The sequence below is a fragment of the Phyllobates terribilis genome, unplaced genomic scaffold (genome assembly GCF_046119375.1).
Source record: "Phyllobates terribilis strain yellow unplaced genomic scaffold, ASM4611937v1 Scaffold_1__5_contigs__length_1240528914, whole genome shotgun sequence".
Lineage (NCBI taxonomy): Eukaryota > Metazoa > Chordata > Amphibia > Anura > Dendrobatidae > Phyllobates > Phyllobates terribilis.
This window is the reverse complement of record NW_027362761.1, coordinates 508,202,001-508,224,762: the sequence shown is the minus strand read 5'-3', so window position 1 is coordinate 508,224,762 and position 22,762 is coordinate 508,202,001. Positions and strand designations below refer to the sequence as shown.

The 22,762-nt window shown below is 40.9% G+C and overlaps 1 protein-coding gene across 1 annotated transcript in view; it reads left to right on the top strand.

Moving 5' to 3' along the window:
- The window catches only part of RNF180 (ring finger protein 180), a 113,486-nt gene that overhangs the window by 68,883 nt on the left and 21,841 nt on the right, over positions 1 to 22,762 (top strand). The window contains exon 5 of the mRNA XM_073680247.1: positions 22,071 to 22,299. Within this exon, the coding sequence (XP_073536348.1) occupies positions 22,071 to 22,299 (229 nt within the window). The remainder of the gene's footprint in view (positions 1 to 22,070; positions 22,300 to 22,762) is intronic.

Here is a 22,762-nt window from a genome sequence, read left to right as displayed (position 1 = left end):
GTACTGAGGAGCATCGACAACATGGAACGGAGTTTGCTGCTCACCGAGCAGACACTCAATGGGTCAACACTGGGGGTGGAGCTTAGTGGGGAAGCGCAGGCTGAACAGGCAGGGAGCTGGGTAACAGTTAGAAGGAATAGAGGGAAGAAGTATAGGAAGGCTGGTTCAGAACCGGCATTATTGGAGCACGACAGATTCTCTGACCGCCGAGGGAGTGTATGCTCCAGTAATGAGGGGGAGGGGGGAAGTGTAGGGCAGGCTAGACAGGTCCTGGTAGTGGGTGACTCTATTATTAGGGGGACAGACAGGGCAATCTGCCACAAAGACCGGGATCGCCGAACGGTGTGCTGCCTCCCTGGCGCTCGAGTCCGGCACATCGCGGATCGGGTTGACAGGTTACTGGGTGGGGCTGGCGAAGACCCAGCGGTCATGGTCCACATTGGCACCAATGACAAAGTGAGTGGTAGATGGAGGGTCCTTAAAAATGATTTCAGGGATCTAGGTAGGAAGCTTAGGGCAAGGACCTCCAAGGTAGTTTTCTCAGAAATACTACCAATCCCGCGAGCCACACAGGAGCGCCAGCGGGAGGTTAGGGAGGTGAATAAGTGGCTAAAGAGTTGGTGCAAGGCAGAAGGGTTTGGGTTCATGGAGAACTGGGCCGACTTCGCTGTCGGCTACAGGCTCTACCGTAGGGACGGGCTGCACCTCAATGGGGAGGGTGCAGCGGTGCTGGGGAAGAAGATGGCTAATAGGTTGGAGGAGTTTTTAAACTAGAGACGGGGGGGGGAAACCAAGGAAATAGGTGGGATGTGAGGCAAGCAAGGGGGAAGGGGAGAAGTGAATATAATGAGGGTGGAGAGGGGGGTGGGGATAGTACAGTTAGATCGTTAGAGAAGAATAGGATGCTAAATAACCCCAAAGTTTTATCTTGCATGCTGACCAACGCAAGAAGCCTGACCAATAAGGCGGATGAGCTGCGGGCGCTTATATCGGAGGAGAGGTATGACATCGTAGGTATAACAGAGACTTGGCTAGACGATAGCTACGACTGGGCGGTAAATTTAACAGATTATAGTTTACTTAGAAGGGACCGGAAACAGGGGAAGGGCGGAGGAGTCTGCTTATATGTAAGGTCACGTCTAAAGCCCAGACTAAGGGAAGATATAGGAGAGGGAGAAGAGGGGGTCGAGTCCATGTGGGTAGAGATAGAGGGGGCAAAAAATAATAATAAAATATTACTGGGGGTCTGCTATAAGCCACCTAATATAACAGAGGAGAATGAGAAACTGCTATTAGGACAAATAGACAAAGTAGCAAAACATAATGAGGTGATTGTAATGGGGGACTTCAACTACCCGGATATTGACTGGGAAACAGAAACCTGTAGATCGCAGAAAGGAAAAAGGTTCTTGACAAATATCAAGGATAATTATCTCTCCCAACTAGTGCAGGAACCAACGAGAGGGAAGGCAGTGTTGGACTTAATATTGACTAATAGGCCTGATAGAATAACTGAGGTACAGATAGGGGGGCACCTAGGTAATAGCGATCATAATATTATCAATTTCAAAATGCCCTTCAGTAGGGTTATCAATAAGGGAACAACTAAAACATTAAACTTTAGGAAGGCGAAGTTTGATCAGCTGAAAGAAAACCTTCAACTTATAGACTGGGACAAAGTTCTTAATCAAGGAAATACGAATAGTAAATGGGAAACCTTCAAAAGAATTCTGAATACTCAGTGCGAGAGGTATATACCGTATGGGAATAAAAGGGCCAGAAATAAGAGGAAACCAATATGGTTGAATAAGAACGTAAAAGGGGCGTTAAATAGCAAAAAAGAGGCATTCAAGAGATTAAAACAGGAAAACAGTAAGGAGGCACTAATGTGTTACAAGGAAAAAACGAGAACCTGCAAAAAACAAATAAAAATAGCAAAGGAGAAAACAGAGAGACGTATTGCTAGGGAAAGTAGATCAAATCCCAAACTGTTCTTTACGTATATAAATAGTAAAAGGATTAAATCGAATAATATTGGACCGATAAAAAGTGATGAAGGCAAAATCATAGAGAAAGATGAGGATAAAGCTAATCTATTAAATTAATTTTTTTCGTCAACTTTCACAAAGAAAAAAGAACTAACAGGCGAAATGAGAAGTGACAAACTTAATCCTCCACTAAGTATGACAAATCTAACCCAAGCTGGGGTACAGAAACGCCTCAGTAACATTAAAATAAACAAATCACCAGGACCTGATGGCATACACCCACGGGTACTAAGGGAACTAAGTAATGTGATAGACAGACCGTTATATCTTATATTTAAGGACTCTGTTGAGACTGGGTCTGTACCACTTGATTGGCGACAGGCGAATGTAGTGCCAATATTCAAAAAGGGAGCAAAAAGTAACACCGGAAACTATCGGCCGGTGAGTCTGACGTCCGTTGTGGGCAAAATTTTTGAAGGCTTTATTAATGAGGCAATCATGGAGCATCTTGATGCTAATAATCTATTAACCCCGAACCAACATGGATTCATGAGGAATCGCTCCTGCCAAACAAACCTGATTGACTTCTACGAGGAGGTTAGCTCTCGAGTAGATCAGGGGGAACCAGTGGATGTCGTGTATCTTGACTTCTCAAAAGCGTTCGATAGCGTGCCACATAATAGGTTGGTATACAAAATGAGAATGATGGGGCTGGGGGAAAATGTCTGCAAGTGGGTAGCTAACTGGCTAAAGGATAGAAGACAGAGGGTGGTTATAAATGGAATATACTCAGATTGGGTAAGCGTCACTAGTGGGGTACCACAGGGGTCTGTACTAGGCCCAATGTTATTTAATATCTTTATTAACGACATAGTCAACGGGATAAATAGTAAAATATCAATATTTGCAGATGACACAAAGTTATGTAAAACAATTAATACAAAAGAGGATAGTGAAGACCTACAGAGGGATTTGGATAAGCTGGGTAGGTGGAGCATTAAATGGCAAATGAGGTTTAACGAGGAGAAATGTAAGGTCATACATATGGGAAGGAAAAATGGAAGTCACCAGTACTCACTGAATGGGAAACCATTGGGGAATTCAGAGATGGAGAAGGACTTGGGCATCTTGATTGATAGCAAACTAAATTGGAGTGCCCAAAGTCAGGCGGCTGCTGTAAGGGCAAACAGGGTAATGGGATGTATCAGAAGAGGAATAGCTGCAAAGGATGAGAACATTGTTCTTCCACTGTACAAAGCACTGGTCAGACCACACTTGGAATACTGTGCTCAGTTATAGGCCCCAATATATAGAAAGGATATAAATGAGCTTGACAAGGTACAAAGGAGGGCAACAAAATTAATAAGGGGAATGGAGGGACTGCAATACCCAGAGAGGTTGGCAAAACTAGGACTATTCAGCCTGGAAAAGAGAAGGTTGAGGGGGGACATAATAAATGTGTACAAATATGTTAGGGGACAGTATAGAGACCTTGCCCGGGATTTGTTCAAAAGGAGGGATATTACGGTAACAAGAGGGCACTCACTAAGACTGGAAGAGAAAAGGTTTCAGCACCAGCATAGGAAGGGGTTCTTTACGGTAAGAGCAGTGAGAATATGGAATTCACTGAGTGAGGAGACGGTAATGTCGGATTCACTAAACCAGTTCAAGCGGGGACTGGATGCTTTTCTAGATACCAGGCAGATTTCTGCATATACTTAAAAATAGAATAAAATAGTAGGTTGATACAGGGATTTATTCTGACTGCTGGTTTCAGAGTCGGGAGGGAATTTTTCCTCAGGTGAAGATTGGCCAAATCATTTGGGGTTTTTGCCCTCCTCTGGATCAACTTTAGCAATTACAGAACTAACAGGTCGAACTTGATGGACGCAAGTCTTTATTCGGCTTTACTAACTATGTAACTATGTGTAACAGATGGATGTCTGTCCATTCTAGTCAACTGCTACAGGGACAACTTTGGAGCCCGGCGAGAAGAAGACTCCCATGGAAATAAGATATGTAACTCGGCTATCAGGGATCAGAGATTAATTGCTTATCAGCACTGGACGCTCGGGGTGTATCCATCAATTCCTTAACTACCCTAGCTAGCTAATTATAGGTAATTATTTGCTGTTATTTAGTAATATTCGTTTGCAACTATATTGAATAACCAAAGAAGGAAGAGAGGCAAGATTTGTGAATTCCCCATTTACTAACTACAAAGACTTCTAGCATTACTCACAAATCTCATACTGTCTGGTATGTGCACACAGTCAGTAAACGCTGTGGATTGGATGCAGCACACTTGCGCTGCGTCCAATCCGCAGCGGCCAGATGTTACAGCAGAGTGGATGGAATTTATACAAATCCCATGCCCACTATGCGTTCCTGTGCTCCTGCAGCTCACCCGCGGAGACGGACATGCGGCGCGTCTTCACAGACCGCAGCATGTCAATTTCTCTTGCGGAGACCCTGGTCTCCGCAAGAGAAATTCTATAGTGCAATGTGTAGGATGCGGTGAAGCTGCATGTGTTCAATGAACACATGCGGCTTCACCTGCGTGCAGTGCTTTGGAAGCAGCATAGAGTATGCTGCATTCAAAGTGCTACAAAAAAGGATTGTGTGCACATACCGTTAGTGCTGAAAGTTACAGGGCTGCTGCACCCGATGGTCATGAAGAATAGATGCACTGGGGGGATTAAATGCTAAAACTTTTGCCCCAGGACTAAAATGATTATCAGCTACATCCCTATATTAAGAAAATGAACAGCTATAATAATGCTTTTATACCAGAACCACAACTAGAAGTTTGTGCACTTCAATGCAAAATGTGTGATGGGGCCTCCGCCTGTCCCTGGCCATTTATAGTGCTGGTGTCTTTTTATTTGGCAGAGTCATATTTAGATTACTTAGACATCAGAGCTGGGGTACAACTGCTACATCTGCACCCCCAGAGATAGGCAAGATGATAAAAAAAATTATATTAATTTTGATACATTGAAACTTCAATCCTTTGGTTACATTTCCAGCCACCTCATATTAAATTGTCTGCATTCTCCCACTCCAATAGTTGAAGGTTATAGATCTCTATTAAATAAATTGGCACTAAATGAGCCCAATGTTAATCATATTGTGTATAGTAAATAATAAATTATGACTCTAAAAAGCAAATGAGCAGACATAATGTAAATTGAGCTGCTTTAGCTGCTGCCATATTTTCTAGTCTGCTTGGCTTTACTCCAGATTTAGCTGTAGAGAATGGTGTCATTTTTTTTTTTTACATTAAGCTTACCTCCTATTTCCTAAATCTTTAAAATAAATGAAAAAGTTGCATGGTCTGTAGAGGATAACTTAATGCAGGGTCTTTAGCTTCATCCGAGACATGAGACATGTTCCCCCAATGTATTACTATATTCTAAGTTCTTTGTCCTCTAAATGATAATGTCTACTAAAGGAAAAGCAACTCTTCAAAGAAAACTGTGCCAGATACTAATATATCATGCTGTTGTAAAAGGCCCCGACTACTAACGGCGAGGGTAAGATTCCGTTTTGATACAGTGATGCCACTGACAGGACAGATGAGCTTCAAAAGAAAAACGGTGGTAAAACAATAACACAATTTATTGTAACAAAACTCGCCCCTACTTGTATGGGGAAGAAAAGTGAATAAAATAAACAGTAACATTTTTAATCCAACCAACAACTCGTACAAAAGAATTGTGTTTTATTTTTCTTACCAGGAGAACAGCCACATATCCCTGGTCCCAGTAAGGGGATGTCTTCCCTTGGGCCAATAATGCCACCCCTCTCCCCTAAATGTGGCTGGACTTAAACAGGGCTAGTTCCTAAGGGGAACTCGTAATATGTGTCTTTTCTCCTGGATCACAATCTTAATACTATTCCCAATCAATAAACTTTCTGGGATCCCAATATGACCAAACTCAGCTGTACAGCTAGGCGTAGTACAACCCAAGTTCACCTAACAAGAATAACATATAAAATAAACAACCATATTCAATTCCCATTTACAAGAACACAGATGATAGCAAATTCATTTGATTAGCATGCTTTGCGGTAAATTCAATCCAGACAGGTGGGTGCCTTGGGAGCTTCACCACGGACTGTGGCCTTTCTGAACTTCGCACCGCGCTATCAACAGTCGTTGACAAGATGAACACAGTTCGTGCCTCACTGACACCGTCCCATAGAGACTAGTCATTTAGATTGGTCTCAACCCTAGCTGACCCTAACTAACTCGTTGGACCGGTCAGGGAGAATTTAAAATAAGAAGAAGAACATGAGGTACCTCATCCTTGTTTAAAACATAGGGTGCTTTACCCTCCGCGGGCACCGTGTCACACTTCACAAGATGGCCGGCTCTTTTCAATGTTATCCCACTGTTGAACTTACCCGCGCTCTTCACCGAACTGAAATAGAGGATTATTGTCCCAGACGTCACCAATCACAGGAGCACGAAACCACTGCACTCCAAGGGGGAACCAGGTTCGCCTACTCCGGACTTTCCTTTTTTTTCTCATCCACCAGGAGCTCTCAGACCACACGCGTCACGTCTCAGCTCTGTCTCCCTGGCAACCCAACCCCTCTCCACCAAACAAACTTTATCCATCCTCAGCTTGAGTGGCTGAGCAATGATGCAATGAAAGTATTTTATAACTCAAGCAGCAAAATTGCATTTTCACTGCACAGTTCGTCTATTATTTGTATCGCAGCATTCATAAAATTATACAAGTATTGTTTTGTTAACACTTAATAAAATTTAGATCAACAGTGAGTGTCACTGACATCTAGTGGTCAGATGTCATCATTACAGGTGTGGCCTCCACTCACAGTCATCACCAACACACATATCTCTATACACCCTCTTACACTGTCAGCGGCAAGTACTCATGTACATAGAAACTAAAGGAGAGGCTGAGGAATAGGCGGTCAACACATATTTAAATACCACCTATTTCACTGAATCTACAGCCGACTACAGAAATGTGATAAATTAGTGAAGAAATTTACAATTACTGCAAGTGTGATGGAACCATTCATGAAAAAAAGGAAATTTCTATATGCATTATTTTCTTCAGTTGCATGAAAAACACTGGTATTGATTGTGGCACTTAAAAGCACTTTTAATTATTAATTTAGTTTTCCCTGGCAGCGAAAAATGGTTCTCACTGAAGGGTCTAATGAAATATGAGACTGTTGAACAGGCTGCGCTCTTATCTGCCTTTTGGAATTTGTCTGATGTCATACATTGTAAGCGGGTTGTTCCCAGTGTTCGTTTTCTCTATGATCCTGAAAAAATCAACTTTGGTTGGAACACCGGCGTTTGTTCTTACGCAGCGGTCCCCACACTATTCATGTAATTTACTTATTCCCGATATGGGCAGACACTGGAATGTATATACATAGATCTAGTTGTATTTTTTGATGCCGGTATATATGAGGACTCTAGACAGGATTAGGTCCTTATTATAATTAATACCTGATTTCCTCTATATACTATTATGCACAATATTGTACCGTATATATAATATTTTGGCTGTGTGCTCCAGGGATGTCCACTTGTGTATCCCCTTGTATGCTAGCCATTCACCTCATTTTATATGCTCTTTTTAATTAATAAAATGTGTTTGTATATTTATAACCATGTTATCTTGGTCTATCTGTTTGGGGGCTATTCGCTTCCCCTCCCCTTTTGTTGTTGAGTGCATTACATGACCTAATTTACTATACAGTCTTAGATGGGCAGTACTTAATATGGAGGAGGAGCAGGGAGGATGGGTTAATCTCCTTAAACCAAGAAGGTATGTTTCTTGACTTTAATTGTAGATTTGAAAAAAAAAATCAAAGAGAGTTAAATTAAGGGAGGAATTGCTGGGATATTTTTGTAAAATGTGCATATGCAAAGACTATGAAAGCACTTCATTTGCAGGACCATTTATAATAGGATACACTGAGACTGTTGTGTATACATTGCATAGGATACATCGAGACTGCTGTATAAAGATCACATATGATACACTGAGACTTTTCTGTATGTACATCACATGGTATACATTGAGACTGCCCTGCATATCACCTAGGAAACACTGAGAATCTGCTGAATATATCACATAGACTGTTGTATATACATCGTATAGGATACATCAAGACTGCTGTACAAAGATCACATATGATACACTGAGACTTTTCTGTATATACATCACATAGGATATACTGAGACTGCTGTACATATGGCCTAGGAAACAATAAGAATCTGCTGTATATATCACATAGGATAAACTGAGTCTGCTACATACATCTCATAAGATACACTGAGATACTGCTATATACATCACATAGGATAAATTGAGACTGCTATATACATCACATATGATACACCGACACTGCAGCTTAAACATCACATAGGATACACTGAGACTTTTCTGTATATACATCACATACTGTAGTATACACTGAGATTGCTGTTTATACATCACATAGACTACACTGGGACTGCTGTATATCACATAGGAAACACTGAGACTCTGCTGTATATATATCACAGAGTATACACTGATACTTTGATGTATACATCACATAGTAGACACTGAGACTATAACTCCCAGCTCAGTTTTTCCTCTGATGTTAATGCTATGGGAAGGTTGGGACTCTGTAGTTATAGAGTCAGCAAAGCGTTAGTGACTTTTATTTACTATGCAGCTCAAGGACCCCATTCTTTAACTTTATGTGGTCTCTACTTCATGGCTGAGATCTGTGGTTCTTGTATGCTTCCACTTCTCAATAATACCACTCATGGTAGATAGGGATGAGATATTTAGGAGAAAAGATAATTACAGGATCGCGTTGGTATCAATGAGCTCTTTAGAATGAACCATTCTCTCACAAATGTTATTAAAGGTAAATGGCATGTCGAGGGGCTGGATGGTATACACCTACAGTGTTTGGCAATGGGACTGAATTAAAAACCTGAATTCAATGATTAAGGGGTGTGTTACGATACTTTTGTCCATACAGCGCATCTCAGTTGTTTGGGCATCTATGTGTAAGATGAAAGTCTCTCTTGTATTGTAAAAGCCACTTTTAGGTCACGCAGAGCGCAGTGGGACTTCGAGAGTTGGAAGAGCGGTCACTCAGAAAAGAAGCACAACGGCGCTTGATCCTGAAGAAGACGCTGGTAGGTGAGTATATTAACACACTGACAGTTACTCCATACAGTGCTGCTCACCATTATTGGCACCCCTTCGTTTTTTTCATAGACTGTACAATATCTTCAGAAATAAATGGAAATGTACCAAAATTATATCCTCAGGATTTTTTAATTCGTGGTCCAAAGTAATACAACAATAAAACATTGTTTTCAACTTCCAAGTTGCAATTTCAAAGAAGAAACAGTATAAACAGCATGTACAGCAATAAAAGCACCCCTAATTAATACTTGGTTGCACACCCTTTGGCATTGTTGACAGCCTCCAAACATCTGTAAACTTCTTGCACTTCTCAGCTGGAATTTTCTCCCATTCTTCTTTTGCAATTTGTTCAAGCTCTTGAATGTTTGCAGGGTTCTTCTTTCCAATGGCAGATTTCAGCTCACCCCAAAGATTTTCAATAAAATTGAGGTCAGGACTCATAGCTGGCCATTTTAAAACAGTCATTTTTTTCTTTTTCAACCATTCCTGTGTACTTTTGGATGTGTGCTTTGGGTCATTGTCTTGCTGGAGGACCCATGATCTTCGACTCAAACCAAGTTTTTTTACACTGGGTAGGACATTTCGCTCTAAAATCTCTTTAGAATTCTCTGATTTCATGATTCCTGTGATATCGTCAAGGCCTCCAGTATAAGACGCAGCAAAGCAACCCTACAGCATTATGGATCCTTCACTATGCTTAACTGTTGGTAAGGTGTTCTTTTCCTTATAAGCTTCATTGCGCCATCTGTAAACAAACTGTTGCTTTGCATTGCCTAAAAGCTCTTTTTGTTTCATCTGTCCACAGAACATTTTCCCAGAAGGATTTGTCAAGGTTTGGTTTGTCAAGGTACTCTACAAGGTTTAGTAGTAGTTCCTTTTTATGTCTTTTCTTCAAAAATTGTTTCTTCCTTGGCCTTCGCCCATATACCTCTGCTTGGTTTAGTGTGTCGTATATGGTACTTGTTGAAACCATGACCTCAGACTGTTCCAGGTTGGTCTTCAGATCTTTGGATGTTTGACATGGTGTTTTTTCCATAATTCACACCAACCTTCGAAGACAAACTTCTTAATAACATTGCGCACTGTTGAAACTGGGATACGAAGGTCTTTGGAGATGGCCTTATACCCTTTGGAAGTCTTGTTTTAAATTATCGTTTATCATTTGCTCTTTTATATTTAACACGAGTGCTCTATACAAAAAAACTGTTTCACTTGATTTATTTTCCACATTATGTACTCACTTGATATTCCACATTACAGAATCATAGAATGTTAGAGTTGGAAGGGACCTCCGGGGTCATCGTGTCCAACCCCCTGCTCAATGCAGGATTCACTAAATCATCTCAGACAGATGTCTGTCCAGCCTCTGGTTGAAGACGTCCATTGAAGGAGAACTCACCACCTCTCGTGGCAGCCTGTTCCACTCATTGATCACCTCACTGTCAAAAAGTTTTTTCTAATATCTAATCTGTGTTTCCTCCCATTCAGTTTCATCCCATTGCTTCTAGTCTTTACTTGTGCAAATGAGAATAAAGATGATCCTTCTACAATGTACTTAAACTTCATGGATGCCAATAATGATGAGCAGGACTGTACACATCCACAGATTTAGAGAAAAAAAAGTTCACGGGAGATCTTCTTTTAGGCACTATTAGATAGCCTAGTGGAGTATGCGCATTAGGCTTGATTTACTGACCTGGTGATGTTTGTATTAGTAGAGGAGGCTGATACTGACAAGGGAGAGATTCTGTGAATTAGAGAAGAAATATATGATGACATAGACTTATTGATTGAAGCTTTGCAGATTAGGGTAAGAGTTTGCATCATATTTATGCGATAGGCAGCCAATGGAGGCACTGACAGAGCGAGGTAATGGGGGCATTTGAGGAGCGTGAAGAGAGTTAGATATTATGCAGCAGCTAATATTGATGAAGTGTTTGCTTTTCAGCAGGCCACAAAGGAGGGGTTACAGTCATCCAACTGGTATAAGAAAGGGATAGATATGTTTTCCATTTGGAGAAACACACATATTACACATATTACTAGGACAAAAAATATATATATTTATTGACTACAACTTGCACAGAATGAAGTGAACAGATGAGTAACTGAAATTCTATACTAGAAGCTAAGCCCAAGTATATTAGATATAAGTAAGTCAATGAACAGATAAAGCCTGTGCCGGCATGATTAATGACCTGCTGTTAAGTAATAACGCTTCCTCTATTCCCATTAATAGTTACCTCCTTAAATACCTAAAACTGCTCATCTAAGAGCCCTGCTCTGGAAAAGTTGGTAAAACATTGATCCTTTTGTGCAGATGGTTGTGTGATTTATGGTCTCGTAGGAAGTAGATTCAGACTGTGTAGTAATTACAATCTGGGTTTATTTTAATAAAATTGAAGGAAAAATACATACTAAGGCATACTTGAAGCTTATATTTGGTCACAAAACAATAGGAAAAGGTAAATCGGGCAAGCAATAACTCGTCCTACCTCTCTTTAATGCTACAACTAGTATTGGATTCCTAAATCAAATATTCCCTCCTTCGAGTGGATCACAGCAACTGATTGTGGCCATACATTAGACTCATATGCTCCTACCGGCCAACTATCTAATGTGTACGATATCTTCAGCTAAAGTTTGTTTGATCTTTGTCAGCTCGAAAAAAAAAAGATCGGACATGTTGAATTTTAACATGCTCTATTCTTTGTTCTTAAAGTAGATAAGAACATTTAGCAGAAGCTTACTCCTCTCTCCCCAGTTAGAACACATGCCAACTTTGCCAAACGGAGTGTCTATGTATGGGAGGTCTTTAGGAATAGGTGTCGGCCGACAGCCATTACATGGTTACGGGCAATTTCCATCATTCAATAAATATAGATCCAAACTCATTTGGGTGGAACATAGACAAAGATTAATTAATCTAAACATTTTGTTTGATTTATTGAATTGCTTGATCTTTTCTTGAAAACAGTAAAGGAGATTGCCCCTGGGGTAAGAAGTTGATTTTTCTTTTTCTGTCTGATTTGATGTCAGAGTGACATATAATCCATGTGTATAGATATTCAGATAAAGAAAACTCGTGAAATACAATGTGACCTTTTGATCTACAGAGAATAGCCTTGGCTGTTTTATGTTCCTTAATTCTCTAAGGCACCGATCTTTATTAGATCCAGGAATCAGGATATACTGTATTCTAATATATAGTCCACATCTCAGGTTAGATGCATCAAAAAATGTATTTCTCTGAATCAATCCATGCACCTAACAATGCCTTCTTCGTTAAATAATATGACAAACTACAGGAATGGCAGCCTTCTCTAATAGTGATGGGAGGTGATCTAAATAATTAACATAACTCCTTTCTAGATCAATCACCCCCAGCACCTAAAACGGGTTCATCTCCAATCCTTGACTTTATTAATAGACAATCTAATCGATGCTTGGTGACTTTGTCATCCCGAACAAAGGGACAACATTTACTACTCCCAAGTGCATATTCATTCTAGGTTAGATTATTAGTTCCTTTCTCTTGACTTTTTACATACAATACAGTGAAAATCCAGCAAACACCACTCTCCAATCACGCACCTACAATTCTAGTCTTCGACCTCCCAAAACGCAGATCAGTAACATATAGGTGACGTTTTCCTTCATATCTATACAATTCCGATGACTTTAAATGTTACTTAGAGGCACACTGGGAAGAATATTTAGAAGATAATGTTATTCCACTTGAATGATATCAATCTTTTTTTGGGGTGCAGCCAAACCAGCAATTAGCGGTCATATTATTTCCTATGTGTCTAGACGAAAAGAGAAACTGATTGCATCCGCTCGCCCACTACTTTCTAATCTCAGCGCTGCTTACAGGGCCTTAAAAACATTAGGGATTCCAAAAACTAAAGAACCTTATACAAAAGTGTTAGACACAATACTTCATAAGTATGCAGCAGCACAACTAGCCTATCAGAACAATAAATACATCCTTTGGGGCTACAGGCCAGGAAGACTGTTGCCTTCATTCACTAAGCCCTTTAAATCTCAATCGAAAATTGCTGCAGTCTTCACCTTTGAGGTGAGGGGTGGATGGGGGGAAAGTGAGACAACTCCCACAAATCTGTGAGGTATTTTGCACATATTTTGCTGAGCTTTCTGGTCACCAGCTGGTCTCTCATGCAGACATTATAGTTTTTAGACGGATCAGCCACAGTGTCTTCTATGTGATGTAAATGCACTAACCACATTGTCTCCTATGGGATGTATATATAGCAATCTGAGAATATCCTTATGTTTACAGCAGTCTAAGTGTATCTTATGTGATGTATATAGCAGTCTCAGTGTCTCCTATGTGTTGTATAAACAGCAGTCTCTGTGTCTCCAATGTGATGTATATACAGCAGTTTCGGTGTATACCATGTAGTATATACAGTAGTCTTGGTGTCTCCTATTTGATGTATATACAGCAGTATTGGTGTATCTATGTGATGTATACACAGCAGTCTCAGTGTCTCCAATGTGATGTATATACAGCAGTCTCGGTGTATCCTATGTAATGTATATACAGTAGTCTTGGTGTCTCCTATTTGACGTTCATATAGCAGTCATGTCATGCATACAGCAGTCTGTGTCTCCTATGTAATGTATACAGCAGGCCTCCCACACTTGTTGAGTTCTATAAACGAAACATGAGCAGTGATGAATTTCCCTGTTTGAGGAAGGAGACCTTTAGTGTAATATGCATCTGTGTTTGGAGCAACTTACTGCTGTGAGTTATTTACAAAACTTATCACAAAGAGTCAACTGCACTTTGGACCAACGCAAACCTGGAAAAGCAGTTGCGAGTAGTAACATCATTAATACCACCTAACCTCACTGGCCGCACCCAAAAGAAGTGGTTCCAGCCATCACATTAGGGGTGCATTATTTAAATGTTTGACCAAATACACTGTGTGCAGAATTATTAGGCAAATGAGTATTTTGATCACTTCGATACTTTTTATACATGTTGTCCTACTCCAAGCTGCATAGGCTTGAGAGCCAACTACCAATTAAGTAAATCTGGTGATGTGCATCTCTGTAATGAGGAGGGGTGTTGACTAATGACATCAACACCCTATATAAGGTGTGCTTAATTATTAGGCAACTTCTTTTTCTTTGGCAAAATGGGTCAGAAGAGAGATTTGATGGGCTCTGAAAAGTCCAAAATTGTGAGATGTCTTGCAGAGGGATGCAGCAGTCTTGAAATTTCCAAACTTTTGAAGCGTGATCACCGAACAATCAAGCGTTTCATGGCAAATAGCCAACAGGGTCGCAAGAAGCGTGTTGGCCAAAAAAGGTGCAAAATAGCTGCCCATGAATTGAGGAAAATCAAGCGTGAAGCTGCTAAGATGCCATTCGCCACCAGTTTTGCCATATTTCAAAGCTGCAATGTTACTGGAGTATCAAAAAGCACAAGGTAAGGAAGGCTGAAAAACGACCACCTTTGAACAAGAAACATAAGATAAAACGTCAAGAATGGGCCAAGAAATATCTTAAGACTGATTTTTCAAAGGTTTTATGGACTGATGAAATGAGAGTGACTCTTGATGGGCCAGATGGATGGGCCAGAGGCTGGATCAGTAAAGGGCAGAGAGCTCCACTCCGACTCAGATGCCAGCAAAGTGGAGGTCGGGTACTGATATGGGCTGGTATCATCAAAGATGAACTTGTGGGACCTTTTTGGGTTGAGGATGGAGTGAAGCTCAACTCACAGACCTACTGCCAGTTTCTGGAAGACAACTTCTTCAAGCAGTGGTACAGGAAGAAGTTGGTATCGTTCAAGAAAAACATGATTTTCATGCAGGACAATGCTCCATCACATGCATCCAACTACTCCACAGCGTGGCTGGCCAGGAAAGGTCTAAAAGAAGAAAAAATAATGACATGGCCCCCTTGTTCACCTGATCTGAACCCCATAGAGAACCTGTGGTCCATCATAAAATGTGAGATCTACAGGGAGGGAAAACAGTACACCTCTCAGAACAGTGTCTGGGAGGCTGTGGTGGCTGCTGCACGCAATGTTGATCGAAAATAGATCAAGCAACTGACAGAATCTATGGATGGAAGGCTGTTGAGTGTCATCACAAAGAAAGGTGGCTATATTGATTACTAATTTTTTTGGTTTTTGTTTTTGCATGTCAGAAATGTTTATTTCTAAATTTTGTGCACTGATATTGGTTTACCTGGTGAAAATAAACAAGTGAGATGGGATTATATTTGGTTTTTATTAAGTTGCCTAATAATTCTGCACGGTAATAATTACCTGCACAAACACATATCCTCCTAAGATAGCCAAATCTAAAAAAAAAACACTCCAACTTCCAAAAATATTAAGCTTAGATATTTATGAGTCTTTTGGTTTGATTGAGAACATAGTTGTTGATCAATCATTAAAATAATCCTCTAAAATACAACTTGCCTAATAATTCTGCACACAGTGTATAGCAGGGTAAATTTCAAGTTGACAATTTTGTTCAGCCCGTGAATGATTTTATAAATATCCAAATGGCCCCTGAAAGAAAAAAGGTTCCCCACCCCTGCTCTAGACCTTTGAGATAACCTCCTTATTTAGAACAACATTATAGAATGGATGGCTCTTTTTAGATCCACATAATACTGTTTTGCTTCCCATTTTAGGTAGTACCAGATTTCTAGATAGTGAGCCCTCTAGAAGTTTTACAAAACTGGCTCAGGTTGGCTGCTCAATGATATCTAATCTTATAACAGGGGTACAAATAATCTTACCGCATGAGGAAGCTTCATCCAAATTCACCTCTGTGAGTAGATAATTATTAGCTAGGAGTCAGCCGGTGTACAGGGAGACCAAATGCTCTCTGCGTGTTTATATCTAGCAAAGAAGTGCTCATATATGCAGTAGAAAATAACTTCCCCTAGGTAGACTGGACATCTCCAGCCCATACCAGGGACATCACATGGCACAGTGGAAATGCAATATTTAAATGCCATATCTATCAGATGTTAATACAATCTATGGATATATCTGTGAACGGGGGACATAATCCCATCTGTGGTTCCAAGCGACCGGATTTTCAATCTTGGAAAACCACAGAACTGTAGTATCAACCCAAATTATGGATATACAGCAGATGAAATAAGCATTAAACACATCACCAATTTTTTAAGTAAATATATTTGTAGAGGTGCTATTGACATGTACCGTATTTTTCGGTTTATAAAACGCACTTTTATCCCCCCAAATGTTGGGGGAAAATGCGGGTGCATCTTATAATCCAAATTGAGAGGTGGAGCTTACCGGCTGCGGTGGAGCGGGGTCCCAAGGTTGCTGCTGCCGGAAGCTTCTGGTGGAGGCAGGAGTTGGGAGATTACTGCAGGCCCCACGCTGGTAGGATGAGGTGTTCGGTGGTGCGGAGTTTCCGCCGACATTTTGTGAAAGCTGGAGCCCCGTACCGGCCATAATCTTCTATGCGGTGGACTCCGGGAAAATTGTCGCCGGGGGCAGCGCGTGCTCAGATTGAAATTTGAGAGACGAGATCTCGGTGCCGAGATCTCAATCTGAGTGTGTGCCGCTTCCGGCGGCCATTTTCCCACAGTCCACCGCATTAGAAAGTATGGAAGGTGTGGGGCTCCATCTTTCACAAAATGTCGGTGGAGCCCCTGCACCACCGAACACCTCATCTTACCAGCGTGGAGTCCGCAGCCATCTCCCGACTCCTGCCTCCAAGCACCCTGTCCTGCCTCCGCAGCACCTCCCGCCCCCGCCAGCAGCGACCCTGCCACCTGGGACCCCGCTCCACCAACGCCGCCACCCCCCAGGTAAGCTGGTTATAACTTCACCGGTTTATTAAAAAACATTTTTTTTCCTACTTTCGTTCCCAAAAGTTGAGGTGTGTCTTATAAACCGGTGCGTCTTATAATCCACAAAATATGGTAATTCTCACCAGATGTTAGTAAAAACCCTCCCAATCCACACAGGCAAAGAAATCAAACCATAAATGTCCATAAATTAAGTTATGTGTAATGATAACTTACTCTCTTTGCATACAGTTAACCATTCTCCTCTCACCTGAACAGAAGGAGGAGTGAGGGGTGTGGATGGAACCCATTAAAACCTCTCAACAAAACTAATTGTCAGACCCAGGAGAGACAAACGTGATTTGTAAATTTGTACAAATAGCAACTCCTCTGCCAGATTATCTCACAGATCTAATCTGTAAGGCATTTCTATAGTTTAACCCTTTTATTTTTGCATTGTTTTGCCTTTTGTGAATGTCTTTATGTTAGTTCATCTTTTTGTAACTTTGAAAGCCCCAGACCCTTTTCATATGTTAACTCTAGAATTTATATAAGTTTGTTCCTTACTGCTCTAAACAAATCTACAAGGTCAAAGAGGGAAATTATATAGACTGGTTGTGTTACCCTATGTCTTCCAAAGTGCAAGCTGTGTACCTGTTGGGTGCTTGGGAAAGCTGGTAAACCAGTGGTTCTTAACCTTGTTTGAGATACCGAACTCACCAGTTTCAAATGCACATTCACCGAACCCTTCTTTAGTGATAAATCAAATATGATTTTTTTCCAAATTCAAGACATAGGTATATATATATTTTTTTTTTTACTGGTACACAAAATGAACCGTGCATGAACATCACCTTGATCAAAGAACAAAACCAACACAGTGCATGAACTCACAACAAATTACATACCTGAAAATCAGTGTTACTTCTGCTGTTGTTTTTGAGACACCAGTTCAGATATGCGTGGCTTCACCTTGGCAAGTGCTACTCTCATGTCATTTCCACAGCAAAGTCTGTTCCTTTTCTTTGTTTTTATGTCCAGCGTCCTCGAAAAGGATTTCGCAGAGATATGTTGTAACAAATGGTATAAAAAATTCCAGGGCTTTCTTAACAATAATTGGGAACTTTTCCAACTGTCGACACCAAAATGTTGAGAGTGTTGTTGTTCTGAAGAGTTGCTGTTGAACCTGGCTCTGCTGAATTTCAATAATTTCGTTGAGGTATTCATAATTGACATCTGCTGTCTCAACAGCAAACGTGAACGGCTGTCTCACCCATGCTGGATATGACTCTCTTGTAGGGAAATATCCGTCGAGAGACTTTGCAAGCTCATCTAAGTGCGTGGCAATTGTTTGCTTTAGTTCCATGGATACAGAAATGTCTCCGATTCCAGACACATCTTCGATCTTACTTACACAGTCGTCCAGAAGGGGAAAGTTTGCGAAGTTATTGTTTTCAGTTCGTCGTTTCCATAACGGTAGTTTTTTTTTAAAAGCCTTCAGGTTTTCTTCTGCTTCCATGATGTTGACTCCACCACCCTGCATCTGCTGATTGAGATGATTTAGAGCTGCAAATATATCAGCCATGTACGCTAAAATGAGAATGAACTCAGGATTTTTGAAGCAATCTGCATGGCAATGTTGGTGCTCTTGCAAAAACAGGGCTAATTCCACACGCATGGCAAAAACACGATTCAGCACCTGTCCCCGGGATAACCACCGAACATTAGAATGGTACAGGAGTACCTCGAATTCAAAGCCTATTTCTTTACACAGCTCACTGAAGATGCGGTGCCTCAGAGCACTATTTCGCACATAGTTCACACATTCCACTACAGTTTTTAATACTTCTGCCATTTTTGGAGGCAAGGTTTTTGTGGCCAACGCATGCCTGTGCAGAATACAATGAGTAACAAAGATGTGTGGTGCATCGGCTTTTACTAGCGCACCAAAACCAGACTTTCTTCCCAGCATGACTGGAGCTCCGTCCGTACAAACTGCAGAAACCATATCCCATGAAAGATTGTTGTCTCTGAGGAAGTCATCCACAAGCTTCTTCTACAAAATAAAAACTTTTCTTTTATCATGTTGTCTTTCACATAGCGCACGAAAACAGCAAGCTGGCTTAGATTAGAAACGTCTGTGGTCTCGTCGAGTTGAAGGCTGAATTTTGCCGGACTTGAAATTAGATCTGCGACTACTTGAGCCAAGATGTCTTTACTCATGCACTCTATTCTGTCACTGATGGTGTCATTTGAAAGAGGAATTTGGGATAATTTACCTTCGGCCGCTGTTCCGAGTATCAGATTCGCCATCTTTAACGCTGCTGGTTTTATGAGTGTTTCACCGATGGTGTGCGGCTTGCCCTGCTTTGCGATCAGGTAAGCAACTTCGTACGATGCGGTGAGGATCGGTTTGTTCATGGGTACAAATCCAAGAGCAGGCAGAGTGGCCCTTTCATCGAATCTGGCTCTTTTCACCTTGAATTCAGCAAGCGTTGTGTTCTTGTATTCCCCATCTCCATGCAGCTTCAAGAAGTGTTCCTTCAGTTTTGCCGGTGCGAGACTAGAGTTGCTCAACTTGGCATTGCAAATCATGCAGATAGGACGCTGACTCCCATCACGTTCCGTGATACATGTGAATCCATGTTGTACATATTCGTCTGACCACTTTCTTTTTTTGCTCGACATAGTTAGTATGGATTAAAATATTAAGAAAGAAACAAAACAACGTACGACTATGACAGTCACACGGTGACTACTGAGCACACTAAATTCCCCGCAGCACTGATTGGCCAATTAATGTAACGTGATCATCTGCAGCAAGTGATGGCCAAGCGGGGCGTGTCATCACGAATTTACTTAATGAGTCGGGTGTGTCTTGACCTCCGTGGCGGAGGCTCCGCCGAACCCCTGAGACCAACTCACCGAACCCCTAGGGTTCGATAGAACCCCGGTTAAGAACCACTGTGCTAAACAATAGCGAGGAAAGTCAGCTCACCCACTGGAGGTAACTGGAGGCATGGAAACGTTGGTGCTGCAACAGGTGCTATATGAGATGTCCATATAAAATCCAATTATTTATTGTAGAAAAGCTTATAAAAACATTGCAGCTACTTGCACAATCACAACAGCAAACGCGTTTCAGACAATGACTAAAGACGGTTGCGTCTGAAACGCGTTTGCTGTTGGGAAAGCTGGCTTTGCATGTGTGCTAGTGTGTTATCCAGGGTAGGCATCTTGCTGGCCTAACAAAAAGGTGATTTTGTAGCTCTAATTACAGTATATCTGACTTGCAATTTAAAAAAAAAACATGGAATGTTAGATATATACAGTAGAGTAAACTATGACCTTGGACTTCTATGCCATCTCATTTACATTTCAACAAATATATAATTTTAATAATCCCAATTAATCTCTTATTTTAAAAGATTTGTCTCCCATTGGGTAACCCTTATAAAATATCAGCTACAGATGATATGTTCATGTTTGAACACAGAGACAATAAAAATAAAATAAAAATTATTATATTAAAGGAGTCATCAATGGTGTTTATAAAATAAAATAAAAAATTATCACCCTGAAGCAGCAGTGACAGTTGACTATTGCAAACACAGGCTAATTGCAGTCATGATGTGCCATCTGAGCCAGAAAAAAGAGCTATTTCTTCCATGTCAGATGAAAAATAACCACTGCAGCCAATCATTGTCCGCTCATTGACTGCAGCAGTCACCGTCCCACTAGAAGAGAAAGCTATGAGAGAGGTCCAGTAGGCAAGTGAGTTCGTTTTTTACTTGTTTTTTTTCAATTATTTTAAGACCACCATGGCCCCATTTTTAAACTAAGAAAAGCAGTGAACAACTACTTGTACACCGTCAATCTACTAAAGCAAGTTACACATCTGTGACAATATAGTCACAGCAACAGAGCACCTACCAATAAATATCATAAGCAATGACTTATGGCCACACTGCTGGCAATGGCGCAAACAAGGAGTGCCACTCTGTACCCTAACTCTAGGTGTGGGCCCCATACCCACAGTATGTTTGCAGGTAGTGTACTCAGAAGTAGAGATGAGCAAACCCGAACTTAAAAGTTTGGGGTTCGTACCAGACAGCGTCCGGTGCTAATCGCCGAACACAGACTTTTCTCCATAAGTCCGTTGCAATGTTCGGAGTTCCGGATGAAGTCCAGGAAGATAGAGAGAGAACTTTGGAATAAAGTTCAGGTCGGGTACCAGAACCCGAACTTCTACGGGTCCGCTCATCCCTACTCAGAAGTTACAGCGTATAAATAGAATGATATCAGAATTTTTGATACATCCATCCAGCCTGCTCAATTCTTCCAGGATCTTCTCGATAATTAAGCCATGGGTACTGTATTCCCTGTGTAAATGATAGTTTGATCAGACTTCATTTCAGTATTATCTTTTACTACTCTACAATAATTACTCTCTTCCACTTGTAGCATCATGATTCTCCAAAGATAACTCAGCTATTTATTCTGATAATGAACCAAGTAGAGGATTGTCTTTCATATCCATCTCCAACTCAGCACTGTGCATCCACATTTGACTCTGGTTTCGGAAAAGGAGTGGGCATAGGAGATTGAGCGGATGTGTGATTGATCCCTTTTTGGAATACAGTAGGCTCAGCTCATTATCCATATGACAAATGTGCCAGTTCTTGTGGAGCATCAATCACTGTTGGCCGCATGCAGAAGAGATCATGTTAGCGATGTCCTAGCCACTCTACTATGCAGATGTCTGCAACCAATTATTCGTTATCGGCTTAATCTAGGTTCTGAAAAGTCTTCTTTCCACTTGCTAATGGCAGCTCTACAGTGATACATGGATCTGTTCTTCCCCTGCTTCCCACTCATTCCCCTCATTGCTGGGAATGTATAATAACTATCTTTCACATGACGTTGTGACATGCCTGTTAATTCTGTGTTAAATTGACTCACGACGCTAGTATGGGTTTATGAGTCATTAGATGCTAGTGTGAAATTACTTTGTGTGCAAAAGCCAATATAACACATCTAGGATCTCTTTTTTTAATAGATCAATAAATCATATCATATAGCCACAGAAGACGACGATGAGCTTATCAAAGACAAAGAAAGCTACACATGCGCTGTATGCCTAGATGTGTATTTCAACCCCTACATATGTTATCCATGCCGGCACATTTTTTGTGAGCCATGTTTAAGGACACTGGCTAGAGACAACCCTGCAAGAACTCCATGTCCGCTTTGCAGATCGATTATAACAAGAGTACACTTCCATTCAGGTAATGCAAATTGCTGACATTTGAATCATATGTCAAATGATTTTCATTACATGTTAGCTACTTACCAAAGTTTTAATCCACAAATTGGAAAAAAAATTGTAAACTGCACCATCAGAAACTCTTTGAAATGCTCCCTTCATGCAAAATGTGAATCTACTCTCTTGTACAGATCATGGGACACTGCAATATAGGAAACAGAGCTGTTGGCAAATCTGCTCACTACAAACTGTTTGGTACCATCACACAGGACAGAAAAATCGATTGCAAATCTTTCTGTAGATTTTACCACAAATCCGCAGCGAATCTCCAGCATAATCCTCATGCATAACATGCATCTTTTTGCAGATTTACAGTGAAATGTTTGATGAATTCTGAGTCAAATCCACAGCAACAGCCATATGTTACATAAGGTAGTATGTGGATTTTATCATGAACCAACATCCACAGAAATTGATATGCTGTG